The following is a 24,002-nucleotide window of genomic DNA, read 5'->3' as shown; positions in this document are numbered from 1 at the left end:
GATTTAAGGTGGGAAGTTTTATTCGGAGGCCGTCGTAATAAAGTTGTTCTGGGTTCATTTAATTTTATTTACACCTCAGAATTGCAACGAAAGGCAACCGAGTAGATAGCGGCACAAGCCTACACTACTCAAACAGTAAGATCGTTCGTAACCACGCTCTATCAAGTGCTTGTCACGAATCTCTAAATTTTCGAAGGAACCCCTTGATGAATTTCAGATGGGATCCCTGGAGGAATTTATGAAGCAATTCGTAAAGAAATTCCGGGGTAAATAAATCCTCAGAGACATTTTCAAAGGAATCCCTTCATAATCATCGGATTTTTTTAATTTACATAGTTTGGAGACAAAAAAATGCGATCGTAAAAAAATAGCGAGATAATGGTTTATTCTTTCTTTAGCGAGAATTACTAATATATGCCAAAAACTCCAAGCCTTTTATCGTAAACTCAATTTTCATGCACTTTTTATATGTTTTGTTACATTTTAGTATAAAATTTAAATAAAAAATTTTGCTTCGATTTTATGTAAAATTCGATTTTATAGACATTTCAACCACCAAAGGGAGGCTGGGTTGGAAAAAGGTGCTACGTATGTCCATATTTTTGGAGGCGGCGAAATCAATGAGTCGTAGGCCGTTTTCGTTCGTCTGCTGGTGGGCGCTGAACTTACCAATCGTCGGTCTGAATTCCTCCTCCTGGCTTGCCTGAGCGTTCAAATCTCCTATGATGATCTTGACGTCGTGGCTTGGGCAGTAGTCGTACTCGCGTTCGTGCTGCGCGTAAAATGCGTCCTTGTCATCATCAGTGCTTCCGGAGTGTGGGCTGTGCACGTTTATTATGCTGAAGTCGGCCCATGATTCTCAATCTGCATATTCTTTCGTCGATCGACCACCAACCGATCACGCGCCTCTGCATATCACCCATCACGATGAAAGCTGTTCCCAGCTCGCGTGTATTGCCGCAGCTCTGGTAGATGGTAAGATTACCTCTAAACGTTCGCACCATGGATCCTGTCCAACACTCCTCCTGCAGCGCTACGATGCCGAACCCGCGATCCTTCTGTAGATCGGCGAGTATGCGGGTGCCCCCAATGAAGTTGAGAGATCGACAGTTCCACGTACCGAGTTTCCAAGTCCTTTTTGTTCGCTGGGGTCGCTGCCGTTGGTCTCGGTTCGTATTACACTAGTTTACAAAATAAAACGAAAGTCGTGAACTTCTGTCAACGACCAAAATTGTTGAAGCACAATTTAGCGCTGATTTCAAAACCGACCTTCAAAAAATTTTAAGTAGAACCGTTTTTGAGTTTTAGCTCAATATCGAGTTTTACAACTTTTCAAAATATGTAATTTACTAAAATTCAAATATTTGTTCAACCAATTTTAAATCTTTATCCATAAATTGAAAGCTGAACACAATACCATTCGATCATCTGAATACAGGTTTTGCGTCAGATTGATGAAATTCAAGACATTGGCGAGTTTTAGGGACGATCTTCTTAAATTTTAGCAAAATTCCCAAAAATTTTTGAAGAAATGTATTTTTTTCAATAAGAAAAAAACAATTTAAAAATTCTTTCTCGACGTTTATTTGACACATCATATGTAGGCGAGTTACAGTAGAAATTTCAGCTCAATCGGAGCATTGATTACGGAGAATGAGATGTTTGAAGTGAGCGACTTTGCTTAAAAATAGAACAAAAATCGATTTCATATCATCAACCTTGTATGAAAAATCGAAAAAAAAAAACCACTCTACTGTAATTTTTTTCTTTCGCGTTTTCGAACTCAGGGCATGATTCTACACCAAAAATGATCATCAGCTTACCGAGTTCAAAAATGCTGTAAACTAGTGTTATTTTGTTGCTGATTTTCCGTTACAATGTTTTTTACGGCTGGCTCGTAGGGCCTGACACCAACCCTCTACTTTCCGGAGCACCATAGGGCACAGTTGAGCTTAGAGTCCTTCCCTGGTACTCGGACGTAGATCAGCCGCCCCTAACATGGGGATCAGACGCTGTTGTGAGCCGCTCCTCCTGGAGAACAGACGCTCAGGTTTGCAGTAGGAAAAAAGTTTACTAAAAACATTACACCATGTGCTACATTACCGGGGTCGCGTTACACAGATCGTGCTGGTGCGAACGCTACCTTACGTACCTATGACATCCTTGAACTTATCTTACGTTATCAATGTCCAACCCCTAATATCTTCATCATTTTTAATTACTTTCCCAAACTCTTGAATTTATGTTTCCACGTGAACTCAAAATAGCACTAGCAATTATTCGACCGAGCACTCCACACCGTGTGCAATCAAAAGTAAAACGTGCGAGCATTCTCACAAAATCTCTAGATGAATCGGTTTGTTCTGAAATTATCAGCATACACGACTGACTAGCCGGTTTTGCGAATCGAGCGTAAAATACACTATCATTAATCATTGTTAGCCCTTTCCGACTAGCGAGCAACGAGCAGTTTGCGATAAAAACCTGGTCCGGTGGTGTGAAACATATAGCGATCTAAGTGACGATGACGACGACGACGACGACAACGACAACCACCAACTGTGAGTGAGGAGTGTTCCGTTTCCGGCCGTTTGAAGAAAGAAAAGTGTTAGAAGTGCCATAAAGCGAAGAAAAGCGTGTTTTGAAGCAGTGGGGGTAATCCGGTCCAAAATATTTACGCAATGAACGAATTCCGGCGCCGGTGGGTCAACAGCGGTGGAAGAACACTACTTCCAGTGGATTGAGGAGAGTGCAGTTACGACGGGGGCAAGGAAAAGTGTGCGTGAATTGAAGAAAACCGGAAAATTAGGTCCGTGGTGAACGCGGGAAAATACTAGCGTAACCATAATCCGTTTGTTAATTAATCAAACCCCCATTATGCGATGATTATACGCGCTAGTGCGACGACTATTAGGACCACTTTGAGCAGCACAGTCGTTATTACGGCAGACGACGACGAAGACGACGACACCAACTTTAGTGGATCCCGGGAGGTTTCTGTTGCCGTTGTCTCTGCCATCACTTCTAGCGAAATCGAAGGCTGCAGCTTCACCTTGGACCGGGACACAGCTGGAATTATTGGAGCAGTAACATGGTCACAGGCGCGAGGAATGCAGCGGTTGTCCTTGGAGGAGCCGTACTTCTGCTCTTGGGGTAAGTTTGAACATTTTATTAACAGTTTATCATGAACATTCATACGCCCAATGTCACTGTCATACTAATATTTTAACATGAATCCCTGTAGCAATTTCCGATGATTTTTTTAAACGAATCCCTGGTGAAGTTTCAGAAGGAACACATGGGAATCTACCTAAAAGATTTCTTGGAAAGGGAATATCTGAAGAAATTCCTGGAGAAATATCTTAAAGAATTCCTGGAGGAATTTCTGAAAAAAATATTCGGAGGAGCTTCTGAAAGATCGAAAGATTTCCTGAATGAATTCATTTACGGATTCCTGAAAAAAATCTAATGGAAGCTTTTCTAGAGTTTTTTTTGGAAAATTTTCTGGAGGATCCTCAAATGAAAAATCCAGAAGAATGCCTTTGAACTTCAGGCTTTACGTATGCTCAATCATCAGGTATCAGTAGGTTGGTTCCAGAGGCACGTTCTCCTCCATTTGGAAAATTTGTGCCATCATCGCCATGAACACGAACCTTTTCATCATTTACCTAAGCGAGAAGGGAAGGAAAAAAGGATGGGGCTGGGGAATGGACAGGTAAGGGAATAGGATCGTCATACACGTTTAAGCGTTACCACAATGGGTTCACATAGTGTCCTGAAAAGGACACTGTAATAACGCATAAGTGTACCACAATGGGTTCAAACAGCGCCCTGAAAAGAGCACTGTGATAACGCATAAAGCGTGAGCCTATAACTCTTCACCACAGCGGGTTAAAAACAACAGAATACCCTGAAGATTTAGGTTTCTGATGTCAGTTTCACTTAGTAAGTGTTTAACGAATACTATACTCCCTTGCTGAATATTCGCCATGTGATAACTGAGTCGGTAGTGGCCAGTCAACGCTTTGACCAGCATGCTGCAATTCTGCTTTGACAGATTTGTAAGATACTTCGCCACCCTTGGAGAAGGCTCAGTACAATACAATTTTGTTTAACGACATGATTCCAAACTATTCCACTATTGTCTGTGTTGAGTGGCAGCCCAGGTGTGAATATTTACCTTTGCCTAACACTTCGATATCGGAATAGCTGGCTCAAGGTCAATGAAGTCATGTGATGCTCCAGTGCGAGCTAACTCATCAGCCATTTCATTTCCAGCGATGAAAGAATGTCCACATACCCATACAAGGTGAACAGCATTTGCTGAATTCAGCTCTTCGATTTAAATTCGACAAGCGATAACTAACTTTGATCTACAGTTGACCGAAGCAAGTGCTTCAATAGCAGCCTGGTTATCTGAACAGAAGTATATTACTTTGCTCATTACGTGCTGAAGTGCTGATTGCACTCCGCACATAAGAGCAAAGATTTCAGCCGGAAAAACGATGCAGTGTCTACCAAGTAAGTAAGACCGATGTAGCCTTAGCTCACGAGAGTGGACACCAGCACCTGCTCGACTTTCGAGAAGGGAGCCATCAGTATAACATACGATGCCGTCCGAAATACTTCTCTCCGGATAACCAGATGTCCACTCTTCTCGGGATGGAAATTTCGTGGAAAATGTCCTATATTGAAAATTACAAGCAGTTGTAAGATCACTTAGAGCAAGGACAACTTTGTTCCAATCCACCAAAAGTGGAAACAACGAGGTGTGTATTGATCAAGCACATTCTTTGGAGATGGCCTTATTTTGATTGGATCGTTCTCACTTCGCCCTTTTGCCACCACACAAGACATCCATAGGCCAATGTTGGCCGAACAACAGTTGTGGAAATCCACTTGATATATTTGAGTTTTAGACCCCAAGCTTTACCAAAGGTTCGCCTACATTTCCCGTAGGCCATGCAAGCTTTCTTTATTCTAAACTCAATGTGAGGTTTTCAGGAAAGCTTGGAATCAAGAAAAGCTCCAATGTACTTTACCTGTTCAGTCACATCGATTTCAGAACCACGAAGACGCAAAGTTCGAACGCCATTACGGTTAGGCCTTTCCGTGAAATGAACAATAGATGTTTTATCCGGATTAATTAAAAGGTCATATTGGCGACATCAACCCTCAAAACCATAAGTAGGAAAACCGCTATTATTGAGTTGTCTAAATAGCGTATGTGCTACGAGATTCCACAAAAATGGTGATAGGACTCCCACTCCCCCTTGGAGGCATCCACAAACACTCAATTTCCTAATCGCTGCTTTACGCAATGTCGAGAAAAGATGTCGACATTTGAGCATTTGGTAAATCGAATTGGAAATCATTGGAGACAAACCATGACCCCGTGCGGCTCCTAATTGGGTGAATGCTTTCTCAATATCGTTAACAACTTTGTTTGTGTATAAGAGTCACAGTGGTCTTTCCAGACTGGTAAGCCTGTTGGTTCACACAACCCCCCCCCCCCCCCCCGTAACTTGACAGATGAGCTCAGTTTCGCATACCTACTTGCAAATCGCAGATGTCGCTACTGTTCGTAAACAACGGGTTCATCCTTCACTGACGCAACAATTTTTGTCCATGCGAAAACATTTTTTTGTTTCGTGGTGAGTGGAAGCCAACAAGAGGCTAACGTTTCGTATTCAACAGAAGCGCACAGACTAATGTTCATTAAATTGAAATTATTTTGATTTTTCTTTTTGTTGTTGTAAGAAATGTAATAAAAGCACATGTTTAAACGGTCTTCCATATTAATTGGTGACTGCGTATGCTAAACCAAACCGAAAATCAAAAACATCTGCAAATGATTATTTTTAACTTCTATTTTGGCTTGGCCACCGGATATGTAGCTGTAAAATATTAGCATAAGTAACCTAATTTATTACTTGCTGGTGCTTAATAACCGCGCTAGATGAAAACATGAGTTTCTTATTAATTTTATGATAGCCGACTATTTTGCCTTTACTTGTTTTATAGATATAATTTTCGCTTCTAGTAAACAAATTCATCATTTTTTTTATAGAATGAGAAAACCTGCAACAGATACCCAAGAGGTGGTTCCTCGGGTGATGTGGGGATCGACCCACTAAAAACTCATTCTCTCTCTTCCTTACCTTCGCGGTACGCCCGTTAGGGATGACTTCGAGAAGGGGGGACCGTACATGAGTACACTCTAATAGTAAGCGTTCCACCTGCTACCGTCTTAAGTTGGTTAACAAATTCATCATGCCGCACTTAATTTGCATTTATCTACCACAAAAAAAGAGGAAAAAACAAATAAAGATTTCTGTTTAATGTTTTAATATTTTTTGTTCGGTTTGTTATTGTCGGTTTTCGTCCTTTTCAAAAGTAGCGCTTTCCGCTTTGAATTTGACAGTACCACCCGGACCAAAATTTTTAGGTACGCTGACGTTATTCGGCAGCTGTTAAGAAGCTCCCGGGTTGGGTTCACATGAAGAGGCACATTGGCCAGATGAACATCCCGGATGTGATGATCGACAATGCGTTCTAAGCATTTCAGAAGAAAAGAGGTCAAACTGCTGATAGGTCTGAAAATCTTTGCATCTTTATACGACGCCCGACCCAGTTTCGGAATAAACTTTACAGTAATATTTCGCCAGGATTTAGGAATATACCCAGTAGCAAAACTGCAAACAAGTAGTTTTTTCAAAAGATGTTTAAAATAATCAAATCTCTTCTGAAACAAAATAGGATGAATTCCATCTGGCCCAGGAGATTTGAAAAGAGCTAAGCCACGGGTTCCCAACCGGTGGTCCGCGGCCCCCGGGGGCCGTGGAGCCAGTCCAAGGGGGCCGCGATGTTACCAAAAAATTATAAAATTCTAATTCTATTTTGTGCAAATTTTCAAATACAAATTTTAATTTTGTATAACGCCACCCCCAAAAGCCACAATTTTAGGAACAAATTTTCAGTATAAAATGCCTTCAGAAGAAAAAATTTTCTGAGCAAAGCTATTAGGTGCCCACACAATCGATTCTATAATTACAGTTCTCCGAGCTGAAGCCAGGGAATTATAACTACAAGAAAGAGTGTAAATTTAGCGTTATGTTAAAATACACGTAAATAATAAAAACTACAAAAAAGACATTAGGTTCATCCGAAGATGTAATATCCACAGATCCGGGGAAGTATGTACTGAATAAACATTCCAAAACTTTGTCATCAGAGGAAGTGAAGTCGCCGTTTGGCAAACGAAGCTCGTTCACTTTGAAATCCTAGATGTTGTTCAACCGACTGACTTCACTTAAACTGGAAACATTTGTACAAAGGTTTTTCCAGCCGGATCGTTTAGCAGACCGAAGAGCTTTCTGGTAGGCCTTGCAAGCCGTCCTGAAAGCCTCTGAGCCAGGCAAACGTCGTCTGTTCCAACTTTTTCTAACTCTTTCTACATTGTTTCCTTAGCTTCGCCAGATCAGAGTTCCACCAACGGGATCCCTTTGCCAATCCATGCCAAATTTCATGGATACTTATCATCCATTGAAACTCCAAGTGATTTAGATGATGCTGTTTATACTACAGCGGCCCTCATCATGGAAGCTTTTGAAGATGCTTGCTCTCTACGGTCTGTGTAGAACACATCACAGACCGTAGAGAGCAAGCTTCTTCAGAAGCTTCCATGATGAGGGTCGTTGTAGTATAAACAGCATCATCTAATCACTTGGAGTTTCAACGGATGGTGAGTATCCATGAAATTTGGCAGCAACCAAATCAGTGAAGAGATCCCAGTTGATTGATCGGGAATTCTTGAAACGCAAAGTTAGCGAAGTAACATTTAAATATTAAAAAAAAATCCAAAAAGATGATGATTCTTCATGTGACACATGCCAATTGATCTACTCGTGACTAATTCTGTTAGAACAAAGTATTATGTCTAACACTCCCTCTCAAGCAGATACCATGAAAGTTGGGCAATTGCCTATGTTAAGTAATCCAAGATCTGTACTACTTAAGTATTCCATCAAACTGGAGCCTCTAATGTCTGAGCTGTCCCAGATGATATGGTGAGCATTAGCATCACTGCCAACAATTATAATTAACTAGCTGTCCCGGCAAACTTTGTCTTGCCAAGTTGTGTTGGTTTGACAATTATTAAGGTCTTGAAACATGGCCCTCTAGATTGGTTTCATTTCGATCGTGTTGATTTCCTTCCCAGCTCATGGAAAATCAGCACTTTATCTATTTTCTTACTTTTTTAGCTGATTTTCGTAACTTTTTGTACATATAAACACAGCCATTACGAACACGGATCGAACCATGCAAGCGTCATGCTGATCTGTTCATCCGTACTTGAGTTTTGTTGCCTCAAAGGAACTTCGAACTAATTTTTATATAGATAGATAGATAGATAGATAGATTAGCGGTAGGCCTTTTGAACTGCGATAGGTTATGGCCCCATCGCATCGGCCATTACGAAAATTCGAAGATCATAAGAACTAACTACTAGTAAAGATGTTCTCCGGCGCTAACAACAGAGGATCTGGAGATGCTGGTTCCGGTGCAGTTCCGTCTGGAACAAGAACAGGAGGTACTTTTGATCCAAGAGTGGTTCGTGCGACTGGCGGCAGCGGAGTATCTCTAGCGATCGAAAAGCTAAAAGACTGGGAGAATTACGTTTCATGGGCGTTCGCCATGAAGATGACGTTAATACGCGAAGGCTCCTGGTGCGCAGTGATGCCGAAGGAAGGTCAAGTTGTCGATGAGATATCACGATGCGGGCGTTATCAACAATTTGTTTATGTCTCGAAAAGACGAACTACAGCCTGGTCATGGATGCGAAGAACGCACAAGAAGCAGATGGCCAACGGTTTCGAATTGAAGCACATGGAGAATTTGAACTGTATTGCGTGTTGTCAAGGAAAACATTCCAGAGATGCTATTCCGAACAGTGAATTCAGAGCAAGCAAACCATTGGAGCTCGTACATACGGAATACGGATGTATGTGAGCCTTTCGAGGTGTCATCATTGGCGGGTAGCCGTTATTTCGTGACTTTTATCGATGATGATACCAGGAAAGTGCTCGTGTATACCATGCAGCAAAGATCAAGTATATGAAGCTTATGAAGATTTCAAGGCAATGGTAAACTGGACTTAAACTGAACGTTTTGAGGAGCGACAACGGCCGAGAATTCATCAACGGACGGTTCAGTGCAAGTCTGAGGCAGGGTGGAATCAAACATCAGAAATCTTGTCCGTATACTCCAGAACAGAATGGGATAGCGGAACGGATGAATAGAAGAATTCTGGAGAAAGTCTGAAGCATGCTAAATGACGCCAAGATGCAGAAGAAATTTTAGGCGGAAGCGGTGAACACCAAGGTGTATTTAATTAATCGCTGTCCGACGCGAACCCTGCAAGGCAAGACTCCAGAAGAAGCATGGACAGGAAAGAAACCCTACGTAGGACACCTGAAGACATTCGGTTTTGTTGCCATGGTACATGTTCCGAAGCAGAGAAAGATGAAGTTAGATCCAAAACCGACAAAATGTGTTTTCGTGGGCTACGCAGTTGACGTGAAAGGCTACAGATTATACAACGCGACAACTGGTGAGATCATTATTAGCAGAGATGTGAAGATCGTCAACGAAGGTCAATGTGATGGAGAAGTAGTCAACGCAGATGAAACGGTGGAATTTTTAGAAACCGAGAGCTACTGCAACGCCAGCAGTTCTGGAAACGATTTTGAAGATGCCATTGATGAAATTGCGCTACCACTGCACAATGGTCCACGAAACAGATTATCGAGGAAAAATGCATTCAGCGCCTTCAAATGATTTTCTAGATTAATATGGTCTTCTACAAAGTGTTCCTAAAAATAAGGCCCTCTTTTCAATATACATGAAAATTAGGGTGGTCCATATTTTCAAAGAAATTGGGAACCAAACTTTTTTTATTTGCAAGAATAACTATATACATTCTTCGGGAAAGTTGTGGATCTATCAATTTTGAGCAAGTTTGCTGAAGACACTTTTTATGTAGCTTTAAAGTTGACCGATCTAGAGGTATTTTTCTGAATAAGCTTAGGGTGGTTTAAGAAAAACCGGTTTTCTGGTGATAACTTTTTCAGTTTCGATTTTTCATCAAAGTCGCCCAAGAAACACTTGTAGAGCATTTAAAGACGCGTCGTTTCGTGCGCTGAGATGGTCGTTATCTCTTTTGGTTCAAAAGTTACAGGCTTCTTTCTTAAAAAATCATAAAAACATGTTATGTCGGGTTGGGGCAAACATAAAAAATATCTTTTGCCCGCATTCAAAAGAAGAAATGTTGTTATAAAACATATAAAAAAGTTAGAGGTGTTTCATTTTTGTAACTCAAGTGAAAAATACTTGAAAAGTGCCTATTTTTTCTAGAAAATCATCAATATCTTTTGAACGGAATGACGTAGCAACATTCTCAGCGCACGAAAATGAGCGTTTTTGGAAGCTCTAAAAGTGGTTCTCATGTGACTTTGACGAGAAATTTGAAACAAAAAAGATAAAGCAATAAAACGATTTGTTCTAGACACCCTATGAAAACTATGGGAAAATGCTCCAAATTTGGTCAAAACAGTTTAAACGCTTTATCTCTTTTGTTTCAAATTTCTCATCAAAATTGTCTAAGAATCATTTTTAGAGCTTTTAAAAACGCACATTTTCGTGCGCTGAGATCGTTGCTACGTCATTCCGTTCAAACACAAGGTCCACTGCACAATTGCTCCGGTTAGCACAGTAAGGGCAAAATACTGTGGAGGGCGCCCTGGTATTCCACAGGCTCCGTTAGCGGATACCTAGGTTTTCCCTAGACATTCATTCCTAGGCACGGTAAGCATAAAGCCGCATCACACCATGAATTGGGGGTCACCTGTTGGTGGATTCTTACCACCGGAACAGGCGGTCCGTAGTGTTATTCTTAGCCAATTGAGACAATCGCTACCGATACTACACAGCTGTCTAGGCTGATCGAGATAGGAAGTGAATATTGATGATCAACTTCATACCGTCTCGAACAGCCGTAAAAAAAACTATAAAAAATAGCAAATTAGTGTTTGGCGACTAATGTAGGGTATTTTGCAAGACCAAGCTGAGTGTGGGGAGTTGATTGGTCGGTCCAAAAATTTTGGCATTATCGTTGGCAGAGAATGTCCTTTGTTTAAAATTGTGGAAGTGCTAAATGAACACTGAGCTGCGAAGCAGTCTCCGTCCCAGTTGGACTACATCACAGAAGAAGAAAAACATTCTACCAGTCAGAAGACGGTTTCCCTCATACTTCCATCACTTCCATTGGTGATTCGTTCCCAAAAGCATTGCATCACAAAAAAAAAAGAAAAAAAAACAGCAATTGGCATTTCCCCAACATTAGTCTCCAAGGACAACAGTTTACCAGCAATAGATCTCAAGTTTCCTTTACCGGTTTCTGAATATGCATTTCCTCTTCGATCACCTGCCCCACGCTCCACCTGCCTAGGGCACTTCATTTTTCTTCCTTCCGACCACCATTATAACGGAAGTGAACCGTTCTTGATGTGTTCCGTTTCTGAAGCCATACTGCAGTGGTATGATGATGACCTCTCATACTTACCAATAGTGCGGACGCACCCCATACCTCCTAAGAATGCGTTTGATCTGCTTTCCTTCTGTTGTCCCACAAATCAGCGTATAATAAACACGCATTCTGGCGCATAGAAGCCCAGCAGGGAGGACACCATTATGGTGTTGATCGGCGGAGCAATTCTCACAACGACGACGGCGCACCGCGTTTTCTATATGGGAATGCAATGAGTAAACCGAAAAAAGCGCAAACAACAACTCATGAATTATTAATTAGTGGGCCCGCGTTTAACCAGTTAGTCTAGGTCGCCGCCAGGTGAAGAGCGCAATATGCTCTGGGTGGTGTTTTACATAAAGCGAGCCTTTCTCATTCGATTGGGTATTACTCTGTGTATGTAGGAGGGGGCAAGCACACACGATTCAGCCCGACGAACAAAGGCAAGGATTCACGTTGAAAAAGTTTTTTCTGCTAGGATTTAAATTACTGTCGCCAACGCAAGCGACGATGCGACAGAACATCAAAATTGATGTTGAACTGGAAGTCAACTAATCAATAATTGAATTGAAATTATTTCATGAAAATTATTGGTTAAAAAGAAATGTACATTCAGTTGTGTTCAGTTGAAAAAAAAAATCCAAATTTATCTCACCTACTATGGTACTGAAAATACAGCTTAAAGCAAATTCAGCCAACAAAATTGATTTCATGTACTTCTTGACATTTTTATTGCTTGAATCCTAATGGTCCTGTCTGAATTTAAAAAAAAATCGAAACTCCTTTTTATAGCATTCTTATTTGATCTAGTATTTGATACTTGATGGGCTACAACTCGTGGCGGTGAGTCTACGCCATCAGTGGTCTCGATCTACGAGCCCACTGACTGGACTCGGTCCTGGGTCAATCGCTTCAAGTCGCCCGAAACGCTTAAAGTCCTTAGGTCCTCCTCAACTGCAAAAAGCTAACGTGTACGCGACCCACCATGAAGCCGATGATGGCCCTTTCCTGGTTCGCTGCTGAATACAGTGTTAGTGCCGTTTCTCCGGCATACGAGCTACGTGTCCAACCCACCGCAGCCTAAAGTGTTTTATTCGCTTCACTATATTCGTCATTTTACTTACTACAGGGTGCGGCAGGAAAAAATGCGAAAAGTTCAAGGCACTATTACACGCTAAATATGGGATATATATGACTATTTTTTCATGACAGTGTATCAGTCAATGTCTATATTCTAGCACTGAAAAATAAAAATGAACATATTTGATGTTTAACATGTGATAATGTAGGCCTAATAAGCGGATATCAATAAACTGCGCGCCCAATGGTCATTAAACAAAATGACTATAACAGTATCAAAATTAGTTTAAATTCGATGAAAAACCAGACCACACTGATCCAGAACCATGTAGTTTCACATACCAGATGAAATAAGTACATATATTTGATGGTATTGAAGAGAAAATCAAAAATTTTGTTTTATCAGATGCGAAATTTAGCGACCTGTGCGATTTTCTGCGGTTTGATAATTTTGGTTGTCTTCATCTTCAGGCGCCGCCCTGTAAAGGTTAGTGACCAAAATGGGGAATTTTTTAATTAACTTTTCAGAAAACTAGCCTATTATAGATCATGGAACGTTGAAACATAGATTGGTTAATGTCAAATGGACGAAAATGAGGTTTGAAGTTGAAAAACACTTCCGCATTTTTTCCTGCCGCATACTGTACTTCCAGTTCCGGGCACCCACGGTAATGCAGAGGGCCGAATTGAAAGATTTCCATCCTGGGCGATTGCCAGCCATCGCCTTGACCTGTAACCAGGTAAAATTTCTGTCGACTTGCTTAATTTTGTTGTTGAGGCGGTGCCACCATGAGCCTCTGGGTCTGCCTCTGCTGCGATGTCCTGCTGGATTCCAATCTAACGCTGGCTTGCAGATTTCGTTTCCGCCCCTGCGTAGAGTGTGGTTGACCCATCTCCACTTTCGCTCCCGCCTTCTTGATCCGTGCACCTATGTCGATCTTGGTGCCACCATCGGCCGCCATTTGACTACCAAGATATTGGAAGCTTTCAACATTTTCCACTGATTGCCCAGCTACCGTAAAGCTGGAAGGGTTGACCGTGTTTACATCCAACGATTTGGCCTTGTTGACGTTGATGGTAAGACCTGTCGCTGAGGAGCGATTGGCAAGATCATCGAGCTTGCTCTGCATATCAGAGCACCGTTGAGCTAGGAGAGCAACGTCACCAGCCAATTCGAAGTCATTTAGGTGCTCCATGGTAATGGACTGCCACAGCAATCCACGATTTGGTTCACGATCAATCGCATCTACCAGGATCTCGCCGATTACGATGAGGAACAGGGCCAATTATCGCAAACAATCAGGTCACCGTTTTTGGGTACCTTTACTGAGTCACCTTGCATCCAGTCGGCCGGAAATATCGCGGTTTCCCATGTGTTGCAGAATGTTGCAGTAATTGTGAGGATACTACGGGGTCAGCTTTGAGCATCTCAGCTGATATGCGATCGACTCCTGAGGCCCTGTTCGATTTCATGCTACGGATGGCTGTTTCTATCTCCTGCATTGATGGTGCTTCGGTGTTGACACGGGTAATGCGTCGAACCCTTGGCGGATCATGCTGAGGTGTTGATGGCGTGACCGTCACTTGAAAAAGGTTTCCAAAGTGCTCGAACCAGCGTTTCAACTGGTCAGCCGGGAAACTGTCCAGACGTGTCTTTCACGGGCATCACAGCATTCATCTTAGTCCCACCAAGGTGACGTGAAACATCGTAGAGGAGACGGATGTCGTCGGTGTTAGCGACTTTCTCGCCTTCGGCTAGGGAGTCCGCCCACGCTCTTTTGCCCCGTCTACATGAGCGTTTCACTTCCTTCTCAAGAGCCGAATAGCGCTGACGGCTATCATATGTGATCCACTGCTGCGGATGCGTAGCTCACCCAAATTATTCTCGCCGGTGGCGATGCAGGCGTTCTTCTACGCTTCCCACCTGCTGGAATATCCGCAGCACGGTTCTATATCTCCTCGACGAAGTACCGTTTCACAGCAGCGTCTTCCAGTCGGCGTGTGTTGAACCGGCACCCGATTTTCTCCTCTTGTCGATGGATCCTCACAATCCGCAGTCGGATCTCGCCGATTTGGAGATGATGGTCGGATGCAATGTCGGCGCTACGTTTGTTCCGCACATCAAGAAGGCTCCGTCTCCATTTTTGGCTGATGCAGATGTGGTTGATTTGATTTTCCGTGATGCCATCACGGGAAATCCATGTAACTTTCTGCCCTGATCGATGAGGAAAGAGCGATCCCCCAATCTCCATGTCATTGTTGCCACAAAACTCTGCAAACAACTCTCCGTTTTCGCTCATTTCTCCGAGACCATGACGTCCCATGACGTGCTCATAGTCCAAGTTGTCGGAACCAATCTTCGCGTTGAAGTCGCTCATGAGGATCTTGATATCACCTTTCGGAATCTTGGCCATGACAGCATTCAGTTAACTGTGAAAGTTCTCTTTGTCCTGCAATTCGGCAGCATCGGTTTGCGCGTAACTTTGGATCATGGTGAGGTTTCGAACCCGTGTTCTAAATCTGGCTACAATTATCCTCTCATTAATAGGTTCCACTTCATGAGCGCAGCGTGGGCGTAGCGCTGAGCAGGAAACCAACGAAGAGCGTGTTCACCTCGTAGGCCAGAGTATAGCCGAATTTGACCCGACGCCAATCTGTGTTCTCTAATGTTCGGCCAACGGACTTCGCTGAGTCCTAGGATCTCAAGCTTCATACGGCATGCCTCATTGGCTAGTTGTGCCAGTTTACCCTGCTGGGCTAGGGTTAATACATTCCAAGTTCCAATTCTTGTCCGCTGTTTTGCGCTAGAAGTCGTTGCAGTTGAATCAGTACGTAATCTTTCATTTTCGGTTTTTGTAACGGTTTTTTTTGGGTTTCGGAAACAGTGGGTTGTTGGCCTAAGGTCCCCTATCTACCGTGGTGGGCCTGCCACCTTAGGTATAGCTTCCAGTGGAGGAGCATTTAATATTCAGCCGCAGGATGCCAGAACAGACGCTGTTTGAGCCGCACCTCCTTGGTGAACAGACGCTCGAGACGTACCTCATCAATCTAGCTGAAGTCAGATGGACAACAGTGCCCAGGCTGCACTACCAGCTAAGCACACAACTCTTAGCTGGCGGTCTTTGTCATCGCTTGACCCGTGGAAGCATGAGGTAGGAACTTGTGAGGAACAGAGCTTTGTTGGACGCTCTCATTTTCGACTTACTGTTTTGCAGCCCCATCACTTCATGTACTTGGTACAATTGGTAATTCATGCGACCCCACCAGATGCCGTCCTCCTGTATACCGGCAAGTATTGTTCGATCCTCGGTTCTTAGAGTTCGACACAATTGATAACCGATCGTATTAACAATTTTGTTAGTTTATATCGAAATAATGGAATTTAAAGTTCGAAAATCGGAACGTTCTGCAACCGGGACTTACGTGTGACGTTTAGGCCTGTTCCGGAAGAAAGCCTCAATTGGTGCCCCAGTTCCAACGTTCAAGAAAAAGTGGACTCTTTAAAGATTGGATGTCGCGTTGATGTTGACTATTTCTGGTACCATTCAAGTGTTGGGGATTCGGATGCAGTGCTCAAAACTCGTGGAGTATTCCTGGAATCGAAGATTTTGGGTTCCTGTGGTGAAGTTTATTCAGCTAAGTGTCTTTTATTTTATTCTCATTGAACGATGTCCATTTTATATTACGGGGATTACACACACACACGGCGGGGTAGCCTAAGGGAGTTGAAAGAACTGATGACCGGACTTAAGTTCGTGGAGTAGCCAGACTTTTGTCATGAGATAGCAACTTTATGTTGACTACCGAAGGAATTCAGCGATTTCAACTCACCCTGCTACAACAAACCATCACGTAGATAATTCCCTTCCGGAATTACTCTGCAGTCATAGGTAATCCTTGCGCTGATGGTGGGTACACTTAAATCATCATCATCATCATCATCATCATTGATAACCGATCGTATTAACTTTGATGTAGTGATCTGAGTTGATGTTGCGACCTCTAAAATTTATAACATCAATGATGTCCGAAAAGTGTCGGCCATTTACCAGTACATGGTCAATTAGGTTGCAAACTTCGCCATTTGAGTGGCCATCCCCCCGGCAGCAGCAAAGTTTACTAATCTCAGGCCGTTGTAGTTTGTGACGGAGTGAAGCCTCTCTGTACCGGTGAGTGGACAGAATAAGTTTTCTCTTCCGACCTGCGCGTTGGCGTCATCGATGACTATCTCAAGGTTGAAGGATTCGTCATTGACATAATGGTCATTATTGAACATTCGAATGCAGTTTTCTCGCCATACAGTGAATACATTTTCACTGCTTAAATTTCACTTTTAAATTTTCGTAAAACGCAACCTTTACGTCATCGGTTTTGTCGCTGGTCGAAGCATAGACATTGATCAGGCTTTAGTTAAAGAATATGCCTCGACTCCTCAATACGCAGTTCAAATCATTAATCGGCTTCCATCTCATGACTCGCTTTATCTTTTTTCCCGATGACTATGAATCCGACACCATGTTCTGCCTTATTAATGCCGCTGAGGTAGATGTTATATTTGAATGATGTGTTGGCGACGGGATCCATCATCGCCCTGTATTCACGTTCACCTCATTTGGGCCACGCACACGCAAAGTTTCTGCATCTCGAGCCAAAAGGCTCACTCGTCCAGGTTCATTTCAGGTCCAAACGTTACAGGTACCGAGTTTCCAATCATAGTCTTTATTTCGTTGCCAGATCAGTTTCCAAGAGTATCGTTCGCATTTTTTTTCGCGGAGGTGTAAGGCTTCGATAGGCTACCTTACCGGAGTCGTGCTGCCTACATCGCGTTGCGTTGGTGGGTATAGGTATGACTGACGCGATACAGCCTTTCATTTCAGCCGCTGGATGGCAAAACAGTCGCTATTTGAGCCGCACCTCCTTGATGAACTGACATTCTGGACGTACTCATTAACCTTTATGTCTTCTAAACCATAAGCGGAAAATCTGCTCAACAGACAACTAAACAGGAAGGTTCAGGTAAGATGAGTTAAGGCAGTCTGCTACAACAAAAGTTAAATCCAGGACTACTATCTCCTCGATCCACGTAACACATTCCGCAAAACACAATAAGAGTAGCAATAAAACTGTTTTAAAACCGAAAAGAGGTTATGATTATTGTTGTTGTTTTTTTTTCAACAAAAACTATGACAGCTCAAGATGCAGAGGAGCTTATTTGATGGCACGTAAAGTTCAGGAGGATACATCATTCGTTAGTAGGAAGCGGTCAGTTCAAAGTAATATATTAGTATTTATTGAGGTGGTAGGCTTATGCGCATTCAATTTTATCGTGAATATTGGGGTTACAGAAACATAAAATTAATGCGCTTCGGAAATGGTGAATAATCCTCCTCTCCTCTTCTTGGCGTGACGTCCTCACTGGGACAAAGCCTGCTTCTCAGCTTAGTGTTCTATGAGCACTTCCAGTTTTTAACTGAGAGCTTCCTCTACCAATGACCATTTTGCATGTGTATATCGTGTGGCAGGCACGAAGATACTCTATGCCCAAGGAAGTCAAGGAAATTTCCTTTACGAAAAGATCCTGGACCGACCGGGAATCGAACCCGTCACCCTCAGCATGGTCATGCTGAATACCCGTGCATTTACCGCCTCGGCTATATGGGCCCATATGGGCTATATGGTGAATAATTATGAATAATAATTATCTCGGAATGAAATAAATCAATTTGTTAATTGAGTAAAACTATCTCGAATCACAAGAAAAATCAGTTGAAACTATTTATTTGTGTGAGTATGTTATGGAAATGGTGGCAAACTATCAATTTCATTGCTTTTTTGAGCAAAATTAACAATTTCTATTCACGTCAGTTGATTCTTTAATATGGCGACAACCAAAATTAGCGAAAATGAAACGAAAGCAAGTTTACTTTTATGACCTAACAGTGTCGTAGTTTTTGCTTTTCTACCAACAGATGTCGTTACTAATCGAACGGATCGCCATCTGTTGAGAGTTTGAACAGTTTTATTGTGGTAATAATGAATGCCAGGTTTACATATCGGAGAGTTTTGTTTACTCTTAAAATCAGGATTTATGGATATCTTCAAGTATACTATAAAACATTTCATTAATGGTTTTCATAAAAGTAGTCATAAAACTGTAAGATTTGATTATTGCTGTAATAAAACCCTAATAAAAATCAAACAAAACCAATCAGCAATAGAATTGTTACTTGGGCGTTCTCCTTATTGCACCCTCTAACGCAATGTTGCACAGCAATCACGAACAATCACGAACCTTGCCGTAACCCTCTGCGAGACTCCAAGGGACTCTAGAGTGTCCCTGATACTCGAACTACGCACATCACGTGATCAATCGTATCAGTTTATCCGGGAATCCGTATTCGTGCATAATCTGCCATAGCTGTTCTCGATCGATTGCATCATACGCCGATTTGAAATCGATGAACAATAGTGATGTGTGGACACGTTGCATTCGCGGCATTCCTGCAACACCTGGCGGATGGCGAACATCTGGTCCGTTGTTGCGCGTTCACCGCTACATAACGTAATTTATAAAATACCACGTAACGACTGCGAGAGCTGTTACATAGAAATGACTAGAAACAACTTAGGCAAAAGACTAACAGGCCATAGAAGCAATGTAAACAAACTAGACAAGACAAGAACCATAAGAAGGGGGTTGCTAGAAGTAGATTTGCGCCAACAGCGTACAGTCCGTTGCAAAACTAGACAAACGAAAACTGTGTAAGACAAAAATTTATAACCAGCCAAGAAACCCGACAATATTTAAATCTTTTATAACAACTTCGCAGCATGTACCAACAACAAAACAACCAGACCAAAAACCAAAGACCAAAAACGAACAATTAGTGTAAGTAATCTAGACCAAACTTTGTATCCATTCGTCGAACTAGTACATATTAAATTTTAGTATCCCTGAAGATGACACAAAACCCTAGTGTCGAAACGTCGAGCAAACAATAAACCTCGTTTTCCGTATTGAAGACTGCGTAGCCGTTTAATTCCTGCAGAAGATACAGAATTACAGTGGAGTGGAAGTATTTGCACTAGTAGCTTAAGTTGATCCCCAGTGCAGTGCTTAAACTCCATACTACCAGAGCTACACTGTGGTGCATAATTGATCGGACAAACGCCGATTTTCATACAAAATGGCCAAGTGTAAATTAAAGGGGTACCGCTGTCCGATCACTTTTGCAATATTTTCAACGCCTTGCCACGCCCAGACCTGTGAACGAAAACATTTTATACTTTGTATACACAAAATTCAGCATATTTGAAGTTCCGTGTCAAAAATTGAGCTCAATCCAGCAAAGCAAACCATAGTTACAGCATCTTAAACTTGGCCATTTTGTATGAAAATCGGCGTTTGTCCGATCAATTATGCACCACAGTGTATCTTCTCAGGTTTCTGACACTAACTTGGCGTACGAGAAAGACCTGAAAAGCACATTAAAATAACGTCAAGGACAACTGCAATGCTTTCGCATTCAATTGGCAACATCATCATTTTCAAAAGAATCTCCATTAATAACTCTGTAGCCCTTTTTATCAAAAAAACTTCCGTCATCCCCCACCATAAGCCCAATTTCCTTTAGTAAACATTGGCGTACTCCGCAAAATAATTCATTTCCGACATCACCGCCCGCGGCCAACACTTGTGTATTGATTTTCCTCGGAACGGACAGTACCGCCGATGAGCTTGCTTCTGGTCAGAAAGCTATTCATAACAAGAGCATTGGTTGCTGCTTTGGCATCATTCACAGCTACCTCTACAACGACCACCCACAATCATCGTTGATGTCAACCTCATTGAGAGGAAGAGAAAGAGGTGTATAGCTAGCTGGTCATTTACATTGGCTATTTGCTTCTATTTGACCGATCGTCGTCGTTGTCGTTCAGTACCTATAGTGCCTTCTTGGTCGTTTGCTGCTTTATTGTCAACGTAATTAGCATAATCATTCGTTCTTTGATTATGGCTTATGACGATGGTCACTGGGAAAAATGTGGCCACTTGTGTTTGGTCCTTTCGCGTTGTTGTTGGAGAGAAGGCTTTTCCGAGTGGTAGGTAGGTGCTTGAAGATTTTTTTTTCGCATTTTTTTACACAAGTTGAAAATTCAAAGCTCCCATATGTTCATTACAATCCTTAGTGCAAAACTAGAGTCCTGTCAAATTTTCAGTCATTTCGGTGATGATTTAATGGTGGCCCAAGAGCAAAATATGTTTGTATGGGAATTACTATGGAGAAGTTTTAAAAAAAGTTCACCGCGTTGTAGAGCATTCACACATGGATAAAGTTATAGGGTCAAAGCCAAATTGAATTTTTCAGATATCAATGATGAAAGTTGCCGAAGACCGGAACTTATTTCGACAATCGGCAAAAAAGATATTTAACAAATTCTCACTCGAATGCGCATCTTCATACACGATGTCCTGCAAGGTGTGCAAGAAGCTAACACGCATACTATGATTGCGTGTCAAGCGCGTCGGTCGAGCTGTGGTCTTCTGTTCAAGCATGCATGGATGAATATTGATTAATAACTTCTTTTTCGTGAGTCAAAATGAGTTGCGGTCTTCGGCAACATTCATCATTGAGATCTGAAGAATTCAATTTGACTTTGACCCTATGACTTTATCCATGTGTTAATGCTCTACAGCGTGGAGAACCTTTTTCAAAAATTCTCCATAGTAATTCCCATATAAACCTATTTTGCTTTTGGGCCACCATTAAATCACCACCGAAATGGCTGAAAATTTGACAGGACTCTAGTTTTGCACCAAAGATTGCAATGAACATATGGGAGCTTTGAATTTTTAACATATTTGAAGTCTGAACTGCCCTAGTGCACATATGCTTTCTATTGATTTGCATGACTTTTCGAATACAAGGAAATGATGTCCATTTTTTGTAGGGCCTTTCTATCCACAGCTGTAAAGGCGTGGGTATTCTGCATGACTATGGTGAGGGTGATGGGTTCGATTCCCGGTCAGCCCAGGAACGATCTGTAAAGGAAATTTCCTTGACTTCCTTGGGCATAGAGTATCTTCGTGCCTGCCACACGATATACGCATCTGCCACTTCTCTTATGACACGTCGCTCGATGTACACTTCGTCCTCTGCCACCACTAGTTCTGTGGAAATCATACCCGCTAGCGCGTACACCGCGTACTTTGAGATCGTGCGGAATGCACTGACCATGACGCTTCACGTTTCGCCACTAGCGATCATGCAGCGGCGGCATACCGTAGTATGGAGAACGCTATACTGTCACCAGCAGCTTACGCTTACTCGAGACTATTGCCGAGCTATTTAACCCACCATCAGTCGCTTGCGTGTACTGAGTACACGCGTCTCAGAAAAATGCAAATAAATAATCGAAATTCGCACCAAATTGAACCGGGTGTTGGTCCTATTCCAAGATCCACTCTTCTTCTTGTTAGTAAGGCAGAAAAAAAATGAAAAAATGCACGAAAAGTACTCGAAAAACACGTAATTCTAACCTCACATTTTAAATGTGTACTCAGTACACCGGCGCGACCGCTGGTGTAACTTTTTTTTGAACCAGACCGTTACACGAGCGGTCGCGTCGTGTACTCAGTACACGGCAAACGCTTTCAATTATGGTTTCTATGCTTTACTAGATACAATGTTGGTGTCTTCGGCAAAAATGTCCAACTGGATAATGCACGTCTGATAGTGGACATGTGGAACCGGTCAATACGATCTGGTCCTGTCCCGGGTGTCGGAATGGCCCTCGCGGGAACCTGTTTCGTGGACATTTCAGCTATGGCATCAAAACTAGGCATGCGACGGCTCTATCTTCATGATTTTTCATGTACATCATCTTAGTAACCATGAAAATGACCAGTGACCTCCCTGGCTAACCCGTGGCCACCGGAATGTGCCCTGGAGGAACCTGTTTCGTGGACATTTTGACCATGACACCAAAACTAGGCTTGCGGCGGCTCTATCTTCATGATTTTCCAAATCAATTATTTTAGTAACTATGAAAATGACCAGTGACCTCCCTAGCTAACCCGTGGCCACCGGAATGTGCCCTGGAGGAACCTGTTTCGAGGACATTATGACCATGACACCAAAACAAGGCATGTAACGGCTCTATCTTCATGATTTTCAATCTTTTTGCGTTAACGGAATCCTACACTATCCTAGAGAGGTGTAGTGAAAGCCGATTAGAATTTCATGCAGCTTCCGGTGAGAACCAGGCGAAAACATTAGTTCCACATTTTTAACTTCTTCCGGTTCCGTTTTGTTCCCGGATTGGTTGTGAGTAACCATGTCTTTGTAGCGAGTTCTTTCGGAACCTCGAAAAGATAGCAAAATTCTGTCTTCGGCAAAGTTGTTCAGAACAACAACCACTTCCTGGCGATGGATTTCATAGTTCCGAATTTCCCCACCACGTGGCGCTAGTGTACATAGTGACTTCCGGTACGACTTTGGTGGGATATAGCACGAGATTGAAGCCAGATAGGAAGATGCGATCTTCGGCAAAGTTGTTCAGGACAACGAGTACTTCCAGCTCATGAAGCGCATAGTTCGGAATTTCACCACCACGTGGCGCTAGTGTACATAGCTACTTCCGGTATGACTTTGGAGGGATATAGCACGGGGTTGAAGCCAGATAGGAAGATGCGATCTTCGGCAAATTTGTTCAGGACTACGAGTACTTCCAGCTCATGAAGCGCATAGTTCGGAATTTCACCACCACGTGGCGCTAGTGTACATAGCTACTTCCGGTATAACTTTGGAGGGATATAGCACGAGATTGGAGCCAGATAGAAAGATGCGATCTTCGGCAAAGTTGTTCAGGACTACGAGTTCTTCCAAGTCATGAAGAGCATAGTTCGGAATTTCACCAGCACGTGGCGCTAGTGTACGTGGTTTCTTCCGGTATGACTTTGGTGGGATATAGCACGAGATTGAAGCCAGATAGGAAGATGCGATCTTCGGCAAAGTTGTTCAGGACTACGAGTATTTCCAGGTCATGAAGAGCATAGTTCAGAATTTCACCACCACGTGGCGCTAGTGTACATAGCTACTTCCGGTACGACTTTGGTGGGATATAGCACGAGATTGAAGCCATATAGGAAGATGTGATCTTCGGCAAAGTTGTTCAGGACCACGAGTACTATTAGGTGATGAAAAACATATTTCGGAATTTCACCCCCATGTGGCGCTAGTGTACATAGTGACTTCCGGTATGACTTCAGTCAGATAAATCACAAGATTGAAGCCAGATAGGAAAGTACGATCTTCGGCAAAAATGTTCAGGATTA

At 42.5% G+C, this 24,002-nt stretch overlaps 1 protein-coding gene across 5 annotated transcripts in view; it reads left to right on the top strand.

The window, feature by feature from the left end:
• The window catches only part of LOC109422319 (glycine receptor subunit alpha-4), a 155,968-nt gene that overhangs the window by 34,966 nt on the left and 97,000 nt on the right, over positions 1-24,002 (top strand). For 3 of the 5 annotated variants that reach the window (XM_062860258.1, XM_062860262.1, XM_029852274.2), the window contains exon 2: positions 2,457-3,153. In XM_062860258.1, the coding sequence (XP_062716242.1) occupies positions 3,092-3,153 (62 nt within the window). In that variant the 5' untranslated portion in view covers positions 2,457-3,091. Of the gene's footprint in view, positions 1-1,857; positions 3,154-24,002 lie in introns of those variants that run through there. The other 2 variants (XM_062860260.1, XM_062860259.1) reach the window with 2 other exon arrangements.

This window comes from Aedes albopictus, chromosome 3 (genome assembly GCF_035046485.1).
Source record: "Aedes albopictus strain Foshan chromosome 3, AalbF5, whole genome shotgun sequence".
Taxonomy (NCBI): Eukaryota; Metazoa; Arthropoda; class Insecta; order Diptera; family Culicidae; genus Aedes; species Aedes albopictus.
The sequence above is the reverse complement of the archived record's forward strand: the minus strand, read 5'-3'. Positions and strand labels throughout refer to the sequence as shown.